Source organism: Grus americana, chromosome 4 (assembly GCF_028858705.1).
Source record: "Grus americana isolate bGruAme1 chromosome 4, bGruAme1.mat, whole genome shotgun sequence".
In the NCBI taxonomy this organism is placed as follows: Eukaryota; Metazoa; Chordata; class Aves; order Gruiformes; family Gruidae; genus Grus; species Grus americana.
This window is the reverse complement of record NC_072855.1, coordinates 75,160,375-75,185,519: the sequence shown is the minus strand read 5'-3', so window position 1 is coordinate 75,185,519 and position 25,145 is coordinate 75,160,375. Positions and strand designations below refer to the sequence as shown.

General features: G+C 41.1%; 1 protein-coding gene across 2 annotated transcripts in view; it reads left to right on the top strand.

The window, feature by feature from the left end:
• FAT4 (FAT atypical cadherin 4) overlaps positions 1-25,145 on the top strand; it is a 191,528-nt gene that overhangs the window by 52,011 nt on the left and 114,372 nt on the right. For both annotated transcript variants that reach the window (XR_008576942.1, XM_054824527.1), the window contains exon 2: positions 21,524-21,655. Coding sequence is in view for 1 of the 2 variants with exons in the window: in XM_054824527.1 (XP_054680502.1) it covers positions 21,524-21,655 (132 nt within the window). In the remaining variant the exon portion in view is untranslated. The remainder of the gene's footprint in view (positions 1-21,523; positions 21,656-25,145) is intronic.

Below are 25,145 nucleotides of genomic sequence, written 5' to 3'. Positions count from 1 at the left end.
AGGCCAAGAACTAAAAGTTTAAAGTTCATCAAGCTCTTGCTGAAATACAGTGGATAAATGAGTTTGAAGCTACTTGCATATTCTTAATGATCTTTTATGCAAAGTAAGTTATGATAATATGCTTCGTACGCTGCTTTCTAATGCTGTTCTGATGTCTGTGGTGTTTTACCGGGGACTGCTAGAAACCTAGAAAAAGACTTTTCTCTAACATTGATGGAAAAAGGATGTCTTCGTATGTGTCAAACTACTTTGGGTAATTATCTGTCAGTAGAAAATTGATTTAGGATTCCTATTTGCATTTCTGCTCTTCATTAAGTACATGTTCATCAGCCTGAGAAATAAGAAGTGAGAAGGATTTGTGGGAGCAGGTATGGATTCACCAGAGGTGCCAACAGGACTTGTGTGCCCCAGGCATGTAGCTTGTGGGGACATCCAGGCTGCCCGAGACCCCAAAACGCTGCCCGAAGGGGTGTCGGAGCACTTGGGCTCCTCCAGCGAGTTTTGGGGGTCACCTCTGCTTGGTTGTGCCGTGCCCTGGGTGCGGGCTTGCAAAGTCCCGTGGGGAAGCTCACTCCACTTTGTAAAGTTTTTCTTGACAGGCTGAGAGCTGGGGTTGTTCGGCCTGGAGAAGAGAAGGCTCTGGGGAGATCTAATTGCGGCCTTCCAGCACCTGAAGGGGCCTACAGGAAAGATGGAGAGGGACTGTTTGTCAGGGAGTGTAGTGACAGGACAAGGGGCAATGGGCTTAAGCTGAAGGAGGGGAGGTTTAGATTAGGTGTTAGAAAGAAAATCTTCCCTGTGAGGGCAGTGAGGCACTGGAACAGGTTGCCCAGAGAAGCTGTGGATGCCCCTGGATCCCTGGCAGTGTCCAAGGCCAGGCTGGATGGGGCTTTGGGCAACCTGGCCTAGTGGAGGGTGTCCCTGCCCATGGCGCGGGGGGGGGGTGTGGAACCAGATGGGCTTTGAAGTCCCTTCCAACCCAAACCAGTCTGTGATTCTATGATTCTTTGTAAGGTTGGTTTTTTTCTTTGCTTGTTTTTCTCTAAGGGCTACGATGGGAAAAGTTTTAAAACCAACACAGGGTATAATTATCATAGGCCTCAGCTGCGGCTTTGTCGCTATCCTACATGAAAGGTATTGGTGTCTGAAGCCTGCAGATCATTGCCTGGTCCCCTCCAGCTCTGGGCCCGACCCGTTTTGCAGCTGGACCTCTGTGGGCAGGATGGAGTCGGGAGGGGAGGAGCGGCCCTGCGGCTCAGCCACCGGCTGAGGAGGCACTTCGGAGCCGCAGTCCCATCCAAGTGTAATGTCGGTATCCAGCCCAGAAAAATAAAAGGATTCCCTATGCTTTTGTGGCCCCTCACACCAGGATGGCAGGGCAGCATCTGAAACGCAATGTCTTCTGCCACGCGCTGGCCAGACTACTCCCAGACGTGAGGTGGCATCACTTCAGTACGTACAGAAACGCTTTCTGGAAACCTCCTGCCTGCTGTGATCTGAAATTGTTGCACAAAATCAGCAAGATTAATGCAGCTATTAGTTACAAAGAAGGGCAGGAGGAATAACACTGGCTAAAAGTAACTGGACAAAATGAATACTGAAAAAATCTTAAACCTGCTTCTCACCCATCTTTAACAATGTTCAAAGAAACAATTTTGGACAGGAGGAAAGCTAATTTCACTAGGTATTCAACTACTAAGCATAAATACAGACAGTCATTGTTTATTCTGAATTTGTACAGGCCATTGTAATCATTAGTGATGTTAATGCTTGGCAAAGCACAGACTCCCCCTTATTTTACAATACCTGGTATTGTGGGTAGACAGTAAATTGCTTAAAGTATAGCCTATTAAAGAAAAGCACATTGCAAGCATTGTTGGTTTTCATTCACCTCATGAAAGCAAACTGTTTATAAACACTTTTCCTTGTTCGCCTTTATATAATGTCATCTTCCATACAGCTCTAGTAGTTTAAGTTGCCATGTAGTCTTTGGTGATGACTAGCTAGCAAGATAGATTTTTCTCCTCCTCTTTTTCACATTTGTCCAGCAGTAATTCAACAGACTTTGAGACTTACTACAAATTGGTAAATCAGATGTACTTTTTGTTTAGTTGCATTTATATATTGTTTGCACAAAATTATTGGTTATTTGGGTACTTTTTTTTTTCCTTTTCTGGTTGCATCACTAGGCATCCATGATTCTCCAGATTTTGCTCTTCATTAGAGAGATGCAAGGCAAATTTTCCTTAAAATGGAGAGAGTGGAAGAGGCATTGTTTAGCCATACTCTGCATAGTGTTTATTATCTCATTTAACTATGACCAGATGTGTTTCTACATGACCGTTTCCAGGTCCTGCATTTATTCTTCTTTCAAAGTTAGTTACAGCAGCTAAATTCTTCTCCCTAATAATATTAGGTGCAAGTATGCCAGTTAAAGGGGTATTATGCAGCTTTTCATTTGCAAGAATATTTTGTTCTCGGGGAGTTGTCTTCACAAATTGGAAGATAAAGTTAAAGTTTCCTTCCCTGGGGGGAAAAAAATTGCAGAAGGATCTGTATTTCTCAACTTGTGAATCATACAAGATTGTCTATTCACTAAATATTTCTCGAGGATGAAGGTGTTCTGTAAGGTTCTGGTCTGGATTGAACTTCTTGCAGTCTAATGCCTATTTTCTTCTGAAGGTCATTTTTTATAAAAGACAGGACAGTAGTCCTCCAAGGCTAAAAAGAGTTTTCTCAGCTGAAAGACCTTGACTAAATGTACAACCTCCCCCTTGGCGTTTGGTGTTTTACTGTTCTGATTCCAGCCCTGAATCTCTGGGGCGCTGGAAAGGCAGCTGTTAAATCTGGGAGCTGAGGAGCACAGACTAAAAAGGAGAAAGTTTGGCTACGCTGACCACAGGGTGCAGGAAGCTGGCACATCCTACTGAACATCAAAACGTTGAAAATGAAGAGACAGCTGTCATTGGAGATGAGAGAGGCGGTAAACCATCTCCTTATTCTAGTAATGTAGAAAAAAGGATAATTAGAATGATAGAATCACAGAATGGTTTGGGTTGGAAGGGACCTTAAAGCCCATCTAGTTCCAACCCCCCTGCTACGGGCAGGGACACCCTCCACCAGACCAGGTTGCCCAAAGCCCCATCCAACTTGGCCTTGAACACTGCCAGGGAGGGGGCATCCACAACTTGTCTGGGCAAAAAAATAATTAATAATGAATTAATTAACAGGCCAGATTTAATTCCCAGGGAATTCAAACTCCCGCTGTCCGAAGGAGATGTCATATTATGTCAGTGCTCTAAGTGTAAAGTAGGTAAATGTGTGTCGTGGTAGCTGGTTCTTCTCAGTTCCATTCACTTTGTCATTTTCAGTGTATAAAATGGGTTAGAAAGTGTACTGCGCTGCACTGCCCATTTGTGCGATTGCTGCTGGATTGTCATCCCAGAATATTAGCAAGTTGCAGGTGCTTTTTAGTAGTGGAGGAGGCTGGCAGAGCAGTAACTTCTCATGAAAACTTTCCGTTCACACTGAAGCATGTCTGTTCATCAGCCTTGCTTTCAGCAGTAAATGCCAGAGAAGGATATGCAATGATTTCAATAGAGTGTAAATGAATACATTCAAATATGGCAATACTGGTATATTTTTCTGGTTCTGAAATTTCTAGATTGTCAATATGTGTAGTGGTACAGAAAATTAAGATAAAGTAATATCAATCTTGAGCCTTCGTTTTTGACCAGTGCGCTGTGAGACATGCCATTGCTTACACAAGAGGTTTATTGGCTTTATTTGCCGATGCTTCCATAGACTAAAGATGCAGGATTCAGGGGGGTATGTTGTGGCGAGCCAAGTGCTGGAAAAATGAATTGTTAATGTCCCGGCTGTCTCCTTTCTTCTTCATACCTCCTGAGCGTCACGTCAGCCTTTCCCAGTGGGGAGAAACCACAAGAAGGAAGGGGATCATTCCAGTTGCGGTCAGCTCGGGTGAACTTGAGTTGTATATGCTAATGGGTATTTTGTATTTGCTTGGAGGTTCAAAGTTAAATTGACCTCTGGAGGCGTTCCCAATTTCTTTAAGGCACGTGGTGGAGACCTGGGGACTAATGGACAAAGGGGCCGTAACAGAACTGAGCTGTACAGGAAACAAGGCTGTGTGCCTTACCTGTAACTTTTCAAATTAGCACATTCTTTCCTTACTATGAGAACTTTTTTCCATGGTTTCATTGTCTTGAAATATCCATGACTGCTTTCTAGCAAGTAGAAAGTTTTGGCTGAATAAAGTTATCCAGTTTCTCGGCCCTGTCCTGACTCTCCTCTGAAGAAGAGCACCAAGCTGTGTGCTTGCTTGCCTGGTAGCAGCTCGGACCCCAATTTGGATGTTCATTACTTTTCTGTACGTTTCTGTGGGCTGCTCTTAACAGGTTTGGAGGTTTACTGTGGCCTCGAGAACATGGGTTAGCAAAGATGATTAAAAGGGTGGTGGATTCCATTGCTCAATGAAGTCCTCTCTGTTGTATTAAAGGGGTAACAGGCTGTGAAATATGAATACCACAGCTAGAAGAATAGATTTTCTATAGCATTTATTAACGTGAGGCAGACTGTAGGTTCTGGCGGTCTAGACGGGAGAACTGTAATGTTTCTTCTGGCCTTTCTCATTAATTTTGACAGATTTGAGGGGTTTGCATTTCTGCACAAAGAGGTTTCAATGAACCCTTTTAACTTTCCTGTATCATAGCCTCATTTTAATTCATCCAGCAGTGTTTACCAAGTAAGTTAGTCTGTGCAACATGTGCAAAGAAAGGCATTAACCTTGCTGGAGTCTCTCAGGTGTTTTTTGGGGGGATAACTGAAAACAGAATGTGAATCCAGTCATCAATTAGCATTGCTACAAATATTTCCCCTTCGTTTCTTTTTACTGTTGTTATTTTAACCTGAATTACTGTAATCATAACCTGTAACTTTCTCCCTGAAGCATAATGCAAATACTTACAGCATTTTGCATACCATCTCATGTTGGGGAATTACCGTGGCCCGGTTGGAGAGCATATGTGAATTACTGGGCTTCAAGAAGTAAGAAAGCTGTTGTGTGTTGTTTGGTGATGCCTGTGTAAGAAATATGTTGGAAAAAAATGCACAGATGATAGCTATCAGGAAGACGTTTTGAATATACAAGCAATCTATAATTCATAATTTTAAGAAATACTTTCTTTTGAGACAAAATATAACATGTCAGCAAATGGCACACAGCGGGGTATGTGTCATTGATTCATAAAGCATAAAGGAAAGGTAAAGATGCCTTCAAAGAGGCATTTAAATACTGTATTGAAAACTCTGTGAATAAGCAGCTAGAAACCACAAAGCAAGGTAATGTATCTGAAGTTATGAGAAGTTATATTATCCTTAATATTTGTAAGTCAGGATGGTAACATAAATCCATTTTTAATGTTAAAACACTGTATAACTCATGGAATTTCAAATGGCATCTTGCTAGGCAGGAGTAGTCCTTTTACTTCTATTGTACTGTTTGCAAGGCTCTGAGTATTACTGACGTGCCTGTAATTCAGGATTTATGGTTTTCAATGCCAGTTAAATGTCCAAGAATAAATGAAAGGCAACAGATGTGCTACTTTTTCTTTACTCTTTGAGGAGTTTAATAATTTCATTCAAATGTTTCAGGCTTTAATTCATCTGGTTTTGACAGCTAGGCTTGCAATATAGACCATGTTATAGAGCAGCGGTTTTAAGTCACTAAATGCTGAATTCACAAGGAATTTTCAAAAATGCTAATGTTCTCCCCCACTTCTTTTTTTGTTCCATAACACAGTGGTAACAGGTAGCAGTAATGGTATCTATGTTTGATCATTGCTACACAGCAGAATGATTCAGATCCCTTCAGATCCAGATGGAGGCACAGATTTAAGCTGTTGTGTGCTATTTGGTTCGTGGTGATATCAGTTAAGATGCTGGATATTGTTCAGGAAAGCACAAGTAAGTTTGCTAGTGGATTGACTGAGCCAGTTCGCAGTGGGTTTTTGCTTTGGCTTGCTTCTTCAAAGGGCGTTTGTCCGCATAAGAACTGAGTAAGTTGTGGAAAATTCTGCAAAACATTTAATATATTCTGAACTTGTACGTGCCTGTATGATACATATTTACTTAATAAATGGCATAAAAGTATAATAGGGTACATAAACTGGGCTTTTTTTTGTTCTATAAATAGAAAAGCTTGACAAACTTCTGTCCGCTCAGTTTTAGATATATATACACGCACACACACTTGGGGGATGGAGGGAACCGTAGCTAGGTTATTTCAGTGTTGTGGTCATCACTGTAGCAATAGATGGTGAATAAACTTTGTGTGGTAGTACATTTCCATGGTAGTTTTACAAATCCGAAGTTACTGTATGATTAATTTCTCATCTTTCTGCTGCTTGCAAACTGTGGATTTTCAAACTGCGGTATGTTTTTTTTAGACAATGTACCTTAGGATTCCAAAATGAGGATACTATTTATCTTACCACCTCTTGAAGTATTTTCTGTATTAACAGCAGCTTCTGCTTCTCCGTACTATAGTTTGGTCACAGAAATCACTGAAGGAATGACTGCGTTATACCCATACTTTTGGGGGCTTTTTTGGGGGCTGAGAGCAAGACAGAGATTTCTTGTGCGAGGTTTCCTTTCCTCCCTTCATCGTTAGTGTCCATTCAGCTTTTGGATAACGTCTCATTCTGACTGAAAATGAGGAATGATGAAGGCTTAGGCCGGCAGCCAGATCTGCCATGAACTGCACTATACCGATCATATCGCCTTATTTCTCTGTCCCTTATTTCCCCCACCCCCACCCCCGGAAGGCTAATACAGTAATCATTTTACTACCGCAAAGGTGCCTTTAGTCATGTTTGAGAAGTCTGCCGGAAGTTTGTAGTAGGCAGCTATTGATAAATGCAAAAATTGATGTTATTAATTTCTCACAAATGCTAATAGCGCTTTTCAAACAGTATGTTTCTAGGTAGGTATTTAAATTTTCAGTTATAGAATACTTTTAAACAGAGCATCTGCATCTTTAATTCCTATGCAATTACTTGCAGTAAGAGAAACAAAGCCCTGTAAAGCACACTACGATGTCTTTGAGGCATAATGCTTTCCCTGTTGCCCTATCACCAACTGTTCATTATGAAATTACATTGGCAATTATGTTGTTGTCACCATTAACGCTATGAGCTAGCGGAAGCTTCTGAGTTGTTGCCGTTGTTTTAATTATTCAGAACTCTTTGGCTGCCTTGTTTTCCTTCTTTGCACTGCTTGATTACTTTCTCAGAAAGCTTTCAGGATTATTATGTTCAGACCTAGAAAATAATTTTTTATATAAGAGTTTTGCTCTGGCATTCTATGTTGTGCTGAGGGGAGGGGAAAAAAAAAAAATCTGTGTCATGCTCGGTGGAACAATTAAACCGGGCTGAGATTTAGGAATTTTAGGTGGTGATGAGGAAAACAGTACAAAAAGCAGGGGGAAATGCAGCATGATTTTCTAGATCTCTCCATGATGCCCAGGTTTGCTGCTGTGGTTTTCTTACTAAGAGTCAATATATGACTTGCTGTGGTTTAATATCTTAATTTTTGCATACCCTCTGTTTCTGTTCTGTCCTTTAATATAATATAATTATTTCGCTGTAAACCATTCCATTTTTGTCCTCAAAATACTTTTTTCTTGATTGTTTATAAAACTATTGAAATGCTTCAATTGTGAACATACAATGAATGATCCTCCTCTAATTTGTTCCACATGGATAGTGGGCCAGTTTGTACATCCAGTGCTTCTTGATTCAGTTAAAACCAGCAAGACTGATGCTGTAGCAGTTGAACCTTGCAAAAATCACTTAGAAAAACCATACATTTCTTAAAAATCTTAAAAAACGCCCTATCGAAGACACGATGTAAGTTATCACCTATGAGGAATGGAGAAGGAAAACAAAAGATAACGCAAAGAAATTGAGCTTAGGTTCAATCTTCCAAAGAAAGAATTATATCTTTTAGTCATGTATTTAAGGGTGCTTAAACTCTGTGAAGTTACATTTGAACATTCATTCTGACTTTTTTTTTTTTTGTCCAAGTATGTTCCTCAGAAGGGAACTGGTGATTCTCAGCACTGCTAAAATTCTTCCCATACGTTTTTGAAAATCCAGCGGCTTGTAGTAATGACCAGTGGTGGTGAAATTTCAAAGGATCAAAGGTTTGGCATGATCAGGATAATAACCAAAAACCCCAAGTGCTATAATGCAATGGATAGCTGAGTCCCTTTAGTCAGGACATCAGACAGGGACCTGAGCAAGAAAAGTCTCTTTGGTTTCATTTGTGCTGGAAATATCATGAGAACTGTTCTCTTGTGGTATTTCTGCTTCCTGCCACACTAAAATTAAGATAGGCAGAAATGCCAGTATATTTCTTTATTCTTTTTTTTTCCCCCCCTTTAAAGTATACTAAGATTATCAAAACTCAAAATTAGTTTTGACTTGATTGAAGGGAGGCTTTGGTTTGGTCATTCTTTGTCTGGAGTAGTCCAACTGACCTTCCTAACAGCTGTGTTTGTGCTATAATTGTTCACTGCTGGTGATATTTCTGACTCAGTAATCAGGGCTTGCTTAGGACTATCCACAATAAAACCACGTTCTTCTCATGTCCTTTGGGAGGACAGGTGTCTCCAAGTCAGTTGTGGAGTGTCCCATAGAAGTGCTGCAGGACAGCATGAACCAACCATCAGGCGTTAACCCCTGTCCTCTCCTCCCAGGCAGCCTAGAAGTGTACTACACTAAAGCTAGAAAAAAAGAAAAAACTATCAGTTAACCCTTTGAGCAAGGAAGTAACCACAAAACTGTTACGTAAGTTCACTCTGCTCATGTGTTGTATATTCATATGTCTACAGTCTCTCTTTGCTCTTCCCTTATGGTGTCATCTTTGAACACGTTGAAGTCAATGAGAGATTGGCTGTGATGCAAAGTTGTTAGCATTGGGGGAGAGAGCTGTAATATAGTACTTGGATATTGATACAGGATTTGGACTGTTAAAAGTGTTCTCGTTATTGACTGTAGCGGCCAGAGAGCGTAACTTCGTAAGTTGATGTAGGTTCTACATGTAAGGAAAGATGTAGCAGATCTTTAGGAACCAATAAAAGTCAAATCTCTGAATTTATGCTCAAATAAAACACTTCATATTCTTTATTAAGGAAGATGACTGTAAGAATCCCACATAAGCATGCTGTTCCAGCTATTCCAGCTATATTTCTATGAATGCCTATTTTCTTTCACTTTATTTTTCTTCAGTGCGCAAGGTCACATATATATTTACAGAAGTGATGAAACATTAAGTTTGAAAGGTGCTTTTTAAAAAGTCTTTAATGCTTGATTTTCTAAATTCTTCTATGTCGAATCCAAAGTCTAACACCTGACTAAGAAAATTCAAAAGATAAATGTGGGAAACTAAAATTGTGGTTGGCTGACACAAAAAAAATTTATAAATTGAGTTTCAGCCACCTTCCACACTCCCAGGACAAAAAAAAATGTTATTCAGCTATTCAGAACATTTCTGGAGATCAAAGTTTGTATTTATATGTAAATTTGAATCTTCCCAGTTTGGTAAAGCTCTGATATAGTTGTCTTTATTCAGCTTCAGGAAGGGTCTTACTGCAAAACCTCATCACTAAAACCAGCAATTTCTAAAGGAGAGATAACATAGACCAGTTGAATGTTGTGGGGCAGAAAAATGAAGTTTGGAGGCATGTGGGACTTTCTTTTTTTGTTCAAGTATGTGAGTGGGTCTAATACGCACTGCAGCAGTCCACTGTTAGCAAGAAGGACTTTCTTGATAATTGTAGTAGAGGTGGTATGGTCATGATTGACCAAAAAGATCACTAGGGTAAGATTTGTGTGAAGATACAGCTGCCTAAACAAAGATTCTGATATATGGGAGAAAAATGGAGAAAGGAAGGCTGGTGGTGGCAGCTGGTTTACTTGCTGTCCTAGGCATTGTAAAGCTCCTGATCATGGACATTTGGGGGCTGCTGTCTGGGTCCCACAGATGAAAAACTCCACATTTTTCTAAATGTCCCCTAATCTGATGAGGCTGAAGCCTGGTCTCTCTCCTTGGCAAATTTCCTTGAGACTAAGGATGAAGCTGGATGTATCCAAGTTGAACCTGTTTTAGCCTTCCCAGGACTTGTATTTGCCCCCAAAATGTTCCAGAGAATATACAGTATTTTTGAAGTCCCATGTGACCTACGTTTGTTTGAGCAGACCTGCAGTGGCTTCTGCAGCCACGCAGAAGAGAGGAAAGGCAGGGGAGTACGAATCTGCAGTGTATAGCCAGGCGGCGCAGATCTGCTGGCACTAAGCGAACTCATCTTAAAAATCTCTTTGTGATCCTCTGAGTACCCAGAAACTTGCCCTGCTGGCAGGGGAGACCCCGCCACCATAGCCTTGATGGTCAGCTGGGTCTGCTGAGGACAGCCACAATGAGAAGCTCCATCTCTGGCCACATAAAAAAGCCTTTCTGGCCGCAAATGGCCCGTGGCCACAGGGAGAGAACCCCCCCACGCTGCACGAGCAGATGTGAAGCTGCTTCGGAAGACTGCAGTCTGCAAACGAGGAATTAGATGAGGAGGCATTTCCCTGAAATTTGTAGGAGGATGTGAAAATATTTGGAGTTTCTAGCCTTGCAGTTGCCTGCTGGCAGGCTGTCGGGGTTGTGGGGGAAAAGCTTTTAGGCATTTCTAGAAAATGACCCTGTTCTAAATGTGAAACTAGAAGGTAACACTTTGGCTTTGTGTGTTTTATTTGCTAAAATCTATTTAGCCTCCTATAGGGTTTCTTCTCAGAAAAGTGCCGCTATAAAACCCTCGTAACACTGCAAAACATCGGTCAGTATTCAGTCCTGTGTCTTTAATTCCCTTCCACTCCTAGAAAGAACCCTGTGGTTTCTTGAGTGACTATAGCAATGCTTTTTCTATCATGGCTCTGGGTAAAGAGCTTTGCTGCTGCTGCCTTCAGTGATAGGGTGGATTTATCCTATTGTCCTGATGATCAAATATATCTTAAATGTCACACCTGTAAGTTTAATTAGGTGATTTATTTAATTTAGAGTTGTGACATTCCCGTACTTGAGCTGCTAATGCTTGCTTTTCTGTCTTTATCCTTTTTTTTTTTTTTTTCTCTGACGTGGACAGAAGTGTTCTTACCAATTCAATCCATTTCTTATTACATGGCAGTGGACCTCATTTAATTAAATGCATAGTTATGAACTAAATGGTTCCCAAATGTATAATGCTTTGAGTATTTAGCAAAAAACCCCCCCCCCAAAACCCTAAACCAAAAAGAAAACCTCACTAGCAAGTGTTTGCCAAGTGTTTGTATTGGTTTGGCAGGTATTTGAATAGATTTTGTAACTAGAGGTGCTGCTAGATACAGAAGAATTAATGTCTTTGTGAGAAAATTGCCCCCTTTATCTGGGGAAATGACATAGGACCACATGTGTGTGCATGTCCCAGCATCCATGGGTAGGCAGTGAAAGGATGGGTGGAGGAGTTTTTCTGGTCCCTGCAGTGGCCAAGCAGTGCTGCTGACTCAGTGTTTGAGGAACGGGTGGAGCTGCTCTGCTCTCCCTGCCCTTGTCACCATGCACAGTGCCGTGATGGCAGAGCAAGAAGCAATTGCACCTCTTAACGTGTGCCATAGTAAATTGGTCTTTCTGGTACACGTAGTGGTTGCTGCGTACCCCCATGGTGCTCCCCAGGTCAGTGAGTTTTCACGTAGAGATTACGAGTTGGGCCATGTACGCACTCAAGGTCTCCTGGACTAACTTGTGCTGCAAACCTCTTTGAGATGTAGTTCTAGAGTAGACTGGAAAACTGATGCTTTCCATTTGTGGGAAGAGTCGCGGTTCATGTCAGCTTCTCCAGGGAAGGCGTGTTCATGCTCGCCTGCCCCAGCTGCCTGGGCTGTGCCGTTGGGACCAGCTTGGTGGGAGAGGACATGTGCAACAGCTCCACCATGTCCCTCTCCTTGTGCCTGCTCAGAGCATGGCAACCTGGTCTTTGTTATATGCATACATACATACATGCACGCGGGTGCCGTATGCGTTTAAAGCGGCTTATGGTCCTTAGTGCCAGCGCACCGATGTGTTGGTCCCATTTGTGGGCAGACCTGGGAGAGGTCCTAGTATGTTAGCTGGTCCTACTGAAATGGGTTCAAAATAACTTATTTGAACAATCAATCTCTTTTTTAAACTGTATGAATATTGACTGAGCTACACATGTTACTCGTTTACCAGTGCTGACAAAATAACCTGTATTTCATTATGGTTTTGGTGGTAAAGGGAGGGAAAAAAATGACTGCTTGTGGCATTTCTTATCATTTTTATTCCTTGTACCACTTTGATGCTTATCTCTCATTTATTGTGAAGTTGGATTATTTCAGGTTTCCATGTGTATGATTATGTATGTTTTGATGTGTGTTTTAAAGTCAACGTGCTGTTGCTTTCTTAAATTAGCCAAGGTTTGAGTAGCGCATTCCTTAACCCAGGCTTAATTCCCTCCGTTGCATGTGAGACCGTGCCTCTTTTTACAGAGCAGTAAATGATGTAGCACTTAAACGATTACTTAAAAATATTGATCTCAGGGAGAGTGGAAATGGTAACATGGCTTGCTTTGCCTCTAGAAAAGCATTTTTTTTTTCTGTTCTGGCTTTTCAAACAGCGGAGCCAGCCCCTAAAGCCCCGCTCGTTGTTATTGCACCCCATCCTCAGCAAGCCTTTGCAGGTGTTTGGGGACTGGGAGCGGAGGTACCGATGTCTGTTCTGGGTCTGCAGAAGTAGTCGTCTTGGCTGGAGGAATGCCATCAGTTGTGCCTGTGTGCATGTAATGCGCCCGAGCAATAAATCATCGGTAATTGAAACATAGCCTGAAGTGTTCTCGAGATTTGAATATCCAACCATTTCTTTCCCAGCGCCCCGGGGTGCATAACTCGACATCGTGACACATCTTTGCCTGGAGTGACCTCACAGGGTATCTGAACATGTCAATGGCGTGGAGGGAGTCAGCCTGGGGAGCCCAGAGAGCATCTTTGCTGCTGACTTCGGACCAGGGAACCGCTGAGCAGCAGGGCCGAGTGCCTGGCTCCAGCGCTTATTTCGTTAACGGCTCTGTCGGGATACCACTTGTGTGATTTATGGCATGCATGCGAGGAGTAAGTGCTCCAAATAACAGTTTCTGAAGTTAATTTCTGTATGCTGCTCTGGTGTTTATTCATCTGTTTCCCTGAGCGTGTAGAAGGACAGGATTTATCAGCCACGTGTGTTTACTCATGGCTGATAATGCCATTTCCCTGTTGCTGGTTTTAATGAATATTCTGCCCAGGTACTGATGGAGCGCTAGCGCGAATGGATAAATCATACTGCATGTCTGCTAAAAGTGGTATTTGCACCGCTCTCACAAAACCGAGCCATTTCTTTTCAGTGGCGGTATCATCCGGACTTTGCCGAAAAGTTCGATGTAACCGCAGTAGGTAACGTATTTCCAGACAATGCCTTATTGTCTGCACAGGCGAGCAAGGCTGGACGTGGAGCCCTTGCATACCTACTTAGAATCAAGATTAAATTACCAACCTTTTTGGCATATTTATGTAAAATGTTCTTTATTATGGTCTTCTCATAGCTAAAGCATGAGTCACTTGCAAGCCATAATAGATTTTGGCTATGCTGCATGATGAAGTGTTCTGGATGCAGTGAAACATTTAATCAAGACTCCAGGCAGTGCAACTCCCAGCGGTTACCTTAACAAAAAAAAAGGGGGGGGGTGGGAAGAAAGAAGAAACAAATTATGGCACCTTTTCTTTGCAGCACTAAGATGACTATTTGTTAGAGACAACACAAGACAGTGACATCTTTTCAATTTTAAATAGCGATGGAAGCAAATTTATACTTGATTTAGACTAGATATAAGGAAGAAATTTTTCACCACAGTTTGCCCAGAGAGGTGGCAGATGCCCCATCCCTGGGAACATTCAAGGTCAGGTTGGACGGGGCTCTGAGCAACCTGATCTGGTTGAAGATGTCCCTGCTCATGGCAGGGGGGTTGGACTAGATGACCTTTAAAGGTCCCTTCCGTCCCAAACCATTCTATGATTCTCTGCTTCTTCTGATAGTGTCAGTTAAATTACTGATTTTTTGAAAACACTCTGATCTCCTAGCATGTTTTAGAAAATATCGATGCTTTATGAGAGTGAGTTAGTTGCAAAACATCAGATTGCCTTATTAAACTGTACTTTACAATATGATTTTAACTCCAGGAAAGTTATGCGGTGTTAATATACTGGAATTAGAGCCCATGGATTAAAATTACCTGGGAAATTCCAGTATTGCATATAAATCTTATTAGTCTTGTTTCCATGAATGTTTATTTAAAGGAGAAAATGAAGCATGTTAACAAAATGCATTGAGCCCTAAGTTTCCAAAAAATTTCCAGGCGGGTAATCCATAGTAATTCCTGGTTTTGTGAGGGAAAAGGAAGTATTCCTATAATCCCTGCTCTAGATGGGCTCAAACTGTTGTCTTTTGCTGGGTCGATATTTGAATCTGTGATTGGAGCGGGCAGTCGCGTAGCCCAGGACAGCTTTCACATCCTCCCTTTTGTTAAGGTGCTCTTGAGCTCAGGCATCGAAATTAAGTCTTGTGCCCTGATCTCCTTCTGTGGAGAGATCCAAAGTGCCTAAGGACTAAGTGTATGGCTGACATCCATTTATTGCCTGAGCGCTTGCCACCATCACCTAAAATTAGGAACTTTGCCTGGAATGCAAGGAGGAGTTTGAATTATATTCGCTACATTGATTTTTTTTTTTTTCCCAAAGATGTTACCCCAAAACTCAAAGATCAAGTGATTACCGCTGCCCCTGGACATTCAAACTTTTTTTTTCTTTTTTTTTTTTTTTTTTCCAAACAGTGCCTTTTTAGAGGTTTGGTGGGGTTTTTTCCACATTTTCTCCCCAGCTGCAATCTTCCCACTGTTAATAGTGGGATTCTTAACAACTTAGTATTTCTATTTAACAGGTTTGCTGGCCTGCAGCACAATAGACTAATGCGATTTTTATTGTACTGGCATGCGCTGGGATTGTTTGACTCCTGGAAAATGGGATATTCAGATGCCTCATTCAGCCTCTGTCTAAGCAAAAGCTATTACCTCGTCCCAAGACATTTTCTTTATAAATGGGCTTTCCATCTTGTTGTAGAAATTGTAAATATGCATGGTCTGTAGTTCAGGTTTTCTACCTTCCTGAGCTCTGCTATTATTGGTTATTCAATTAATTTTAAAACATAAGTGTTTATTTTTTGCTCCCAAGCTTACTGTTTCCCAGTATTTTAGTAAGAGCAAGGTGGGAAACTGGTTCAGGATAGCCTATGGGCTTTTATCATTTAGAAACGTTATTTTAGATATTTTCTTGGACTATCAATATACATGTATATTTATTTAAAAAAAAATTTCTTCTTTTCTTTCTGGAAATACATTTTTGCTTGCTTGTACTCTGATACTTAATCTCTCTGTTCCCTTCCCTTCGCAGTTTGGAGGAAGCATGCATGCACTGGTCCTGCAAACACTTAATATAACCGTAACTTCGCTGTTGTGAGTAGCCAATATCATTACTCACAACAATAAAAAAGGAATCTACACGTACATGTGTGTTTTTCAGGATTAGTGAAGGATTGTTTGCTGGGTGAACAAAAAGGCTGAAGTCATGGAAGCAGGAGAAAAATGACTGGTGTTGGCCCAGTTCTTCAGTTAGTTACAGGGACGTAATAAATTAATAGTTGAATTTCTGTCTTTTATCATCGTGAATGACATTATTTAGACTATTTACTAGCAGATGGGGAATAGAATCCTTTCATTTTTATTCTGTTAAAATTGATAATGCACTGACATGGTTTCCAGCAAAGAAGCATAAGCTCCTTAACTTTTTTAAAATGAAGGATCATATAATGGTTTAAGCATAAATAAAAGGCTTCAGGGTGATGTGTGCCAGTGCTGCCTGTGGATTATTAGATGGTATCTCATGAGAGAGGCAGAGAACATCACGGCAGCAAGCAAAGGGGAAGAAGAATGACTCAACAACGTATAAATTGAAAGAAAAGCTGTTGCCTTTCCACTCTGTTTGATCTTTAATCAAATAGCTGTAGCGTTTGAAGAATATCGAACACGTGAGACATCTGGGAGTTCATTTCTTCTTAGATCGTGTTCTATCTATAGATCTCCAATCGAGTGTGTAACTTGGATAGGGTGGCTGGAAGCAAGAATTACTGCATGCGTTTTGGGACTCCTGGTGCTGCCACATGAGCTCATTCAGGTTTCCTGTGGCATCTTTTTTTCCCCTCATTTTCATTTGCTAGATGGAAGAACTTTAGAAAAGTGTTCTGTCTATAAACCTTCCTCACCTTGAAATAAAAGAAAAATGAATGTTAATAAGTGTAATAAAACAGAGGGATAGATTCTGGCCAAATGAGCCCATTGGTTTATGGAAGGTGTTATGATCGGTTAGAATTTGGCACGTTGCCTTCCAGTGCAATGTTTTATTTTACATACCTTTGTAGCTCATAAACCTAATAAGTTTGGTCACTAAAATAATATCTTGTTCCAGAATAAAACTCTCGTGTTAAGCTTTTTATGTTGAACATGGAATTTGTCTAGCCTGTTCAGTAATAATTGTCTGGGGTACCAGTATTTTTGAAGTGGATTGGTTCTTTTGCTCTAAGAAATGAAACTTCGTGGTTTAGAAACTGTTTCTTAATTCAGCAAATTATTTTGAATATGTATAAGAATAGGTTATTCAAATGCAAGCTCATATTCATTTTGGTGATCAGGGTTTTTTTTCTTGGTTTCCATCATGATTGAGTTTCTTCTTGCCTCCCCAGAATAAATTGTTTTCAGAACCATGTACAAAGTAGGAAGCTATTGAAGACTTTACACTGCAGCATGGCTCTTTGTAAAGAGTCTCTTTCACAGAGACTCCTCATAAATGCCATCAGTTAATTCAAAGGGGGTATTTTCTACTTTCCTCAAAGTGTAGGCAACAGTTTGAAATAACAGTGAGTTTCCCAGTGACTTCTTGTGCTCAGGTTCATGCCCTAAATGCTTAAATAGATGTTTAAATGTACGATTTATGAAGTGAGGTCCTGGTATGGTTCCTTAACATCTGTTAAGACCTGAGGTTGGTTTGCATGGAGAACTCTTATTTTTCTTACATCTATGTTTAAAGTAAATTGAGGCAAAACTGCTTGAGGTGAGTGCTGCCCTGCCTCGATCTGGTCTGAATTTCTCTATGGAGAAAAAACACAAGAGAGTGATATGAGCAGCAAGTAAGCATCTTAACAAGATCAAGGCAATTAATACTTTCTCTGCTCTGAAAATGTCCATGACAGCCGGCTGCAGCAATCAGGTTGTCGCAGATGAGGATGGGTGAACCATCCGTAACAGTGGCAGGGGCATGGCACTGTTGTGAGAACGTCTCTAAGCCTTCAGAATGAGAGACTGGATTCAGACACAGGGAAAATTTGTGATATTGACTCGCTACTCTTGCTAATCTCTCTGGTTTGTTCTATGTCTGTATTTTTGCATCTTAGTTTACTATAGGTTGAATCAAACATAAACCAAACACAAACAAACAAAAAACCCCACCCAAAGACGGTTTGCGTAGAAATTGATATGTAAAATTATTGTGTTTATTTTACAAGGCATAGTAAATAAGCAACACGTATTTTTCTGCAGAATAAACTGTGAGGGAAAGCTTTAATTTTCAGTCTTTTTTTCTAGATGCATGAAACATGTAAGGGAAAAGTGTTATATTAGAATTTGTAATACTGCCATGACCACCTTGTCTTGCTTTCATTAAGACTGAGACAGAATTGCACATAATTATTAATTGGTAGCGTATGATATTAATCAAACTGTGCGTTTCAGGAACCTAAGTGACACATATCGCTATCTTTATGCAAATGTAATGTGTGATTAGATAGAGGCAGTTCGTTGGGGAGAGATTGAGTTTGGATGTTTGATTAAAGCTTTGTGGATTTTTTTTTTTTCCACTTTTTCCTCCCCAGTAAAGATGTGATAAGACATCCTGAAATCTTCCAGTGCCCCGTGGCCACGAAAGACTTTGTGGTTGTCCTGTGAGTTTCTGCTTGGGGTCGGAACTTCTGAAATAATTTCAAAGTGAAATTAATTTCTGAATTCCTGAATAGAAGGCTGGACATTGAATTTACACCTGAACTCATTCAGGATGTGTATTTTCTTCAGTGAGGCCTTTGGCATAAAACTTAATGGACTTTGTTGTTTTGGGGACGATGTGAAGATTTTTCTCAAGTCTTTCTTAGAGATGTATTACTTGAGTGAAATTTCTGGAAACAGGCACATTCTGGGATCTTATTCCCTAGGTTTGAAGTACTGTGTGTAAGCTGAAGTAATAAGTTACAGCAGAAGTAAAAAGATAGCTTTTCACAGGGATGCTAATTAGACTTAGCTAAGAGTGAATTATGAAGCAATATGCGTTATCTAAGCCCTGTGGATAAATAGAAAATCATGGTGTAAATGCTCTTTAAAAATATTGTGGTCTCTTTCTAAAATATTCTCTTCCTTATTTGAGTATTTCTTATTTTTCCACCATCTAAAGCATGTCTTCAGCATAAAATACAGTGTCTTTGTTTACCTGTGAGCTGATTTTTCAGGATAAAATTACTACTTCTATTATTCTTCTCTTTCCCCCCCCCCCCCCAGTTTTCTGGTATCTGACTTTATAATTAATTTATTTTGTCCCACAGCCCTTAGCCATCTGTATTTTTGGATTCTGCCTCTTTTACATTATGCAAGCTGTAGGCAATGCACAGCTCCTAACCCCAAACCCCAGAAGCTGTCATATATTTTTCATACGATTTTTACAAAGGGCAATCTCTCATCGCGAAAATGGGTTCTGCTGGTGAAACGTCACCTGCGGCTGAAACATGAGCTGTGCGTGACATATACGGTATGAATAAATAAATTGCGGAGCCACGCAGCTGCTTTACCTTGAAACCGTATCTGAGGAATGCTATGCTTCGAGCAGAAGAGCGTACGCAGTTTGCTGTGCCAGTTCGTGGGGCAGGACCCGCTTGGCGAGGATAGCTGGCAAAATCCATCGTCTGTCACTTCTGCTGCGTCTCTCCCGTTTCTGTGAGTAGTTCTCACCCAGGCGCAGCAGTCGGCATGAAAACCAACACGGGCAGCTTTAGTTTCTGAAAGTTGCTGTCTGGATAGTTAGTTAGCAAATTATTGCTTGTGATGCTCCGGTCAGCTCTTCTTGTGCTTCGGTTGTTAGGGATTTAAAGTTAACGATAACACTTTCTGGGTTAATCTGTTTCAGGCCATGAAGTGTTTTGTGTACCATTTGTGAATGGTCAAAGGAGTTAAACAGAAATATAAATAAATATAAAAGGCCATGTAAGGCCTATAGGGCCAGTGTTTTGTCTGCACTTCCAGCAGATGTACCTATCATATTAATGTAATATTTCCTCTGCTTTTAATGACACTTCAGTTCTCTTTAATGCTGTGGAAAAGCTCTGGCAGGCTGACAGTAACCAACTGTGGGCATAAATACTGAACACAAACTGAAAAAAAAGTAAGGTAATTAAAAGAAAAAAGCTCACTTAGTTGAGGTGACTGAGGATGGCTTGGATCCCCAGGTGGAAGGTACGGCACATGTACTGACCAGAGACCGATGCAGCCATAATGCGTTCCCAATAGTCTCAATCTCTCCATCCTCTGAAGAAATACTGTTGGAGGAAAAATGCTTATCAGGGAAACAGCAGAGCTCCTTGCAGCCTTCTCTGTGTTAGAAACATCCTCTGAGGCAGAAGAGAAGACTGTGTGAGGATCAAATATACTCTCAGAAAATTTACATGTCTACAGCAATTTTTATTTTCAGGGTCTTTGATGAAGAACAGTAGCACGACACACCAGATCTGTTCTGTCACGAAGTCTAGCACTGGTGGAAATGTTAGGCTTTCTGAAACAGTTGCCTTTGGGAGGACAGGAGGATGGAGCATCCTTCAGGGTGCGGTCTCAGGAGGCCCACAGAGGACCGATGACCCTAGGGTGCAGCCCCTGAGAGCTTGGGAAAGATGCAGCAAGTGAGCCCCGGTGACTCGGTTGTTTTGCAGGGACAGCCAAGCTTCTGCCACTAAAGTGCTTATCTTTGGCATCGTCCCGGTGATCAAGTCGGAATGGCTTGGCAATTGGCAGCCTGTATGAAAAGAGAATGAAAAAAGAAAATATTAGGGCAAGTGACTAGGAATAGAAGAAAACATAGACTTCAGCTCACCAGAAAGGTCTGTGTTGATTACATCCAGAGCAGCCTAACCCATATATTTTCAGCTAAGTGTGGGGAGATCCCTTCTGGATGTTGGCATGGCAGGTACTGTAGTATACATAACATTTTGTCTGTCAGTCTAGGTATCTTCTTTAAGTCATCCATACCTTTGCCTCCCTCCTGTGCACCAGCCCTATCTACCTTCCTCTCTTCCCTGATGAGCACTAAAGACAGACTGACTTCAGCTACTTTCTCATTTCATGGGTCTTCAGAGTTTGGTGGCCATTTAATGGTTTGGGTCCAAAACAAGCCTTTTTTTTTTTTTCTCACAATAAATGTAAAGCAACTGTGTCCTCTCTTTCTTTCTTTCTGGAATATTACATGTCATACCTGGCAACAAGGGAAAACGTAGCTCTGAAGCTTTTTGAATTAGCATCAGCAGGGCAGCAATCTTGCTTGTGGAAAAACTAGGAGTAAAGAACACACAACAACCTTTCAGGAACTCTCATTACTACTTGGAAAAGCGTACAGATATCACATGTGAAAAGAACATTTGTTTAGGTGCACATAGGCAAGGAGAGTAGATGCTAGTGGGTGCTTCTAAAGTAACGTTTATGTTTGCAATTAGAGGAGAGCTTTGAGAGAGAGAAAAACAGATTATTTTTAAAAAAAAATATAAAGTGCAAGGGTGTTTTTTCCTCCCTCAGAACGAAGAGTTGCCAATATATAAACATTTCAGAGAGAATTTTACACCACCTCATCTTTATGTCAGGCAGCATTTAATGGTTGAGTGATCTCCTGCCCCGAGACTTGGCAGCTATTCTCCAGGGGCCGACTTTGAGGATTACAATGACAGTCTATCAGTGGATCTTTTCCAATATAAACTAGACTAGGACCATTTAAAATCAGTTGCTATCAACAAGTCAAATTAACTTTATTTATCTTAGAGGCTTTCCTATGAGTATTTTATAACAATGTGGAATTTTAATATCCAGAGGGGCTTTTCCTGTTGTTGGTGTGATTTGGGAATGTTCTAATTCACGTGATTAAGAACAATTTGCCTGATTTCTTTCAAAATTATGTGATTTGTAACATTCGGGTCCAATCAGTGTCTAACTCACAGTGCTCACACAACTTTTCCTGATTCCTGCTTTTTCCAGGTGGAAATAACGCTTCAGGATATCAACGACAACCCACCAGTATTCCCCACAGATATGCTCGATCTGACGGTAGAAGAGAATATAGGAGATGGATCTAAAATATTGCAGCTGACAGCCATGGATGCTGATGAGGTAGGAGCATGGTTTCGTGTTTGAATATCTGTGTTAAAAGTACTATTCTGGAAATACATGTTTTCACCCGTTCCCTTTGTGAGAGCATGGCTTTGGGAGTCTTTGCGGTCACGCTTTAAACTGTGTCTGGCCCATTCACAAAACTGTGTTCAGTATCATGGGGTCACACAAACACACACGAGCAGGTGAGACAAATACTCTAGTACTTGAAGACTGCTCACTGCTTTGAGTATAAGAAGTTAACTTTTTCGCTAACATCTCTTAACGAGTGGTTCCACTAATGGCAAAAAATGCCCCACATTTTGGTTTTAGGTGGTCTCGTTGGTATCGGCCTCATCATATGCTATACCCGATGACTTGGTGAAGGTGCTGGACTGCCCAGCAGTGATAAAGATTTATTGACATTGAGACCACAGCTTGAGATCTAAACTGACTTTGAAGCAGAGATGTGGTTGAGCCCAATTTCAAGGTGTGCATTAAAATTAATGTGAGATGAGCCTTGGAGAACAAGAAAACTTTTGATAATGCCTGCTTGCCCTTTGACTAGAACTACTTAATATTATCCTTTCCTAAAGAAGGTTTTATTTCACCAAAAGGAGGGGAAAAGAAATAATGCTAAAATACATGCTCTGTAAGTGAACCAGTTTGCAAAAACATTTTGCCTGCTTAGATTCATTACTGTGAGGATGCTGCAACTAAGGAGTTATTAAGAAATTAGCAAAAGCCTTTGAGCAACTGATGTTAAACATTTGGCCAGTTGGGTTAGTGAGGGGTATTGCAGTCATCTTGTATGCATCAGGCAAATAGATCCATGTATAATTTGATGTATTTGTTTCTTTTGTAATGAAAGTAAGTTATGAGAATGTTAATCATATTGTTTCATTCACTTGAACTGATTCTTTCCACTGGGGACAGGCCTAAAAAGTCAATATAAGCACGCAAAGAAGTTTGTGTTGTCATTAAAATATAGGGTTACACCTGACAACAACAAGCAATTCTTGCATTCAAATAATAAGGTAATTCAGTTCCCTCCAGAGAATTTTATTTCTGGCCTTTTATGTGTTAGCTTGGTTGGTTGTCCTGTGATGGTTAATTGATGTACTTAATCTTACATGGGGAACCAGCAGAGCACCCTCAGAAGTGGTACGAATGTGATTATGAACTTTTTGTTCTTTCCTTTATTTTCCGGTAGCAGCCTGACATACAGACAAAAAGTAGGATTTTGGAAAGGTGCATATCTGTAACAAAAACTGTAGCTGTTTGTCATGAGTTTGGGAAGAAGTAAATATTGACCTACAACTCTCTGCTGTGATATGGCAAACAGAGATCTAAGATTCTAGCAATATATTATGGTCCAGCCTCTCTTTGACCATTCCTAAACTGCACCTAATATGTCATCCATTCTGAAATGCTCCATCCAGCGGGAATTGAATTGTTGCCTTAGACAGAAATCAGTCAATCTTTTTATAAAAAGGGATGATTTCAATTTCCCTACCAGAACATTTGTAACTCAGACCCTTTACAAAGAGTCCAAAATTTTTTAGCAAAGCGCGGTTTGGGGTCGACATACTTGCCTTTCCCCCTCCCTCTCTGAAGCTGAAGGCACGCTCCTTGTTTTTCATACAATATTCCTGCGACATTACACTTTTCTGGCTTCTCTCTTTGCACGTGCAGCCTATATGTGCGGCTCAATAAAACAGCATGCTGCTTTGCTGCATGCACAGGTGCTTTCAGAATCAAAGTTTTAGATTAAAAGGGTAAGTGACAGAACCCTTAAAACTCACGGCTGAGTTGTGTACAAGAACCCCTCTTAGAAATATTTTAGAATGGTAATATGAAGGCAGCAAATTTCAAACCCTTGTCGGTTTGTAATGACATTGTAGAGATCTGAGAAAAGATGTAAAGACGTTCTCTAGGTACTAAGTGGTACCAAAGGCTTTAACAATTGTGACAGCTTCTAGCACTCTGCAACTTTTTAAAGTCAATTGTCAATGGGAAATTTCTATACAGCTTTTTAATAGGTTTGATATCTGTATTTTGTTTTGCATCTCACCTAACTCATGTAAAGTTACTAATTTGATTAAACCAGTATCACACGTGGCTGCGGTTTTAGCTGCACTCTCTTAGGGGGACGCTGGCTAGTCAAACAAGCAATGAGGCATGTGATGACCCCTGAAATCTTAAATTCTCATCAGATGTTTTTGCTAAGCTGCACAATGGCAGGAAAGCGTGTTACGTCCCCCAGGTACACCTAAGCATACAGATGCTGTGTACGCTGAAGCACTGCATGCAGCAATTCAGGGCTGGGCACCTGCAGAAGCTTGTTTTCTTTCTAAATTTCATTTTATCAGTTAGCTCAGTCCGCCTCTTTGAAGCAACATTCCAAAGAAAAAGTTTGGCACAAGGCACTCTCGTAAGGTCAGGTAACCAATGCTTGTCTCTCATCTCACAAATAGAGGCAGCCGTTTATCTCTGTTAATTTGCTTTTTTAGGCAAGAGTGTTTGAAACAGCTATAGAATTTTTTCTCCCTGATCTCTTTGATCTGTTGTTCACTGCAGAAGCGTAACCTGCGTGCCAGCTATGAAACCCACGCTCTGCTCTGGCACCGGGGGAGGACACCATAAATACCTGCTTGCCCACCAAAACACGTTGCGGGGCATAGTCAGAACCTGGGGTATAGGTACATCCGATGTGCGAGGTTACCAAACCCTCAGTGCCCTTAAGCCCGTCTTCGAAAAAGGAGGACGTCATCCCAGGATCTTAGGGCTCTTTCTGTTTTCCCTTAAAGACCAACGTCAGTCTGCTAAGAAGCAAAATTTATAGCTGAGTACTGGCTTTTGGAGGAAATGTCACCCAAGCTGGTGGCCCTGTAAGGCAGATTGATTCTGTTGCTAATAATCAGTGATACAGAGTGGACGCAGGTGACTTTTCTCAGTGTTTGTGATGGGGAAGGGCTGAGGCAAAATGCACTGTGGCAGTGGTTTTTGAATGGAAGTGTCTGTATTTTTTTCCTAAGTTTTAAGTTCAATCTTTAAGGTGAAAAAAAAAAGGCGATCTTTTTTCTATGTAAAGTTACTTTTCCTTCATTTTCCTTTTAACCAAAATGCTCAAAGTCCATATGAATCCTTTTTTTCCAAGAACAAATGAGATGCTTTGTTTGACCCAAAAGCAAATGCTTTTGACTTCCAGCACAACCCAAGGGATCAGAACTGTGACTTTAATGACACATGATTTGTCACTTTGGGGCTGTTTATTTACAGGGATAAATGTATTTCCGTGCAGAAACTGGCCTTTGAGGGGCTGCTGCAAGCATGGCTCCTCTGAGTTTCTCCTGATCGGGAGCTGCAGCTCTTGCTGTGCGTGCTGGCCGGCGGAGCTGCAGCGTGGCTGCCCCTGGTCCTCCCCCTTGCCTTCCTCCTCCTCCTCCTCCCTCCATCCCACCTCCAGAGAGCGAGAAAGGCAGAGCTGCTCCCACTGGCAGGGATTTAA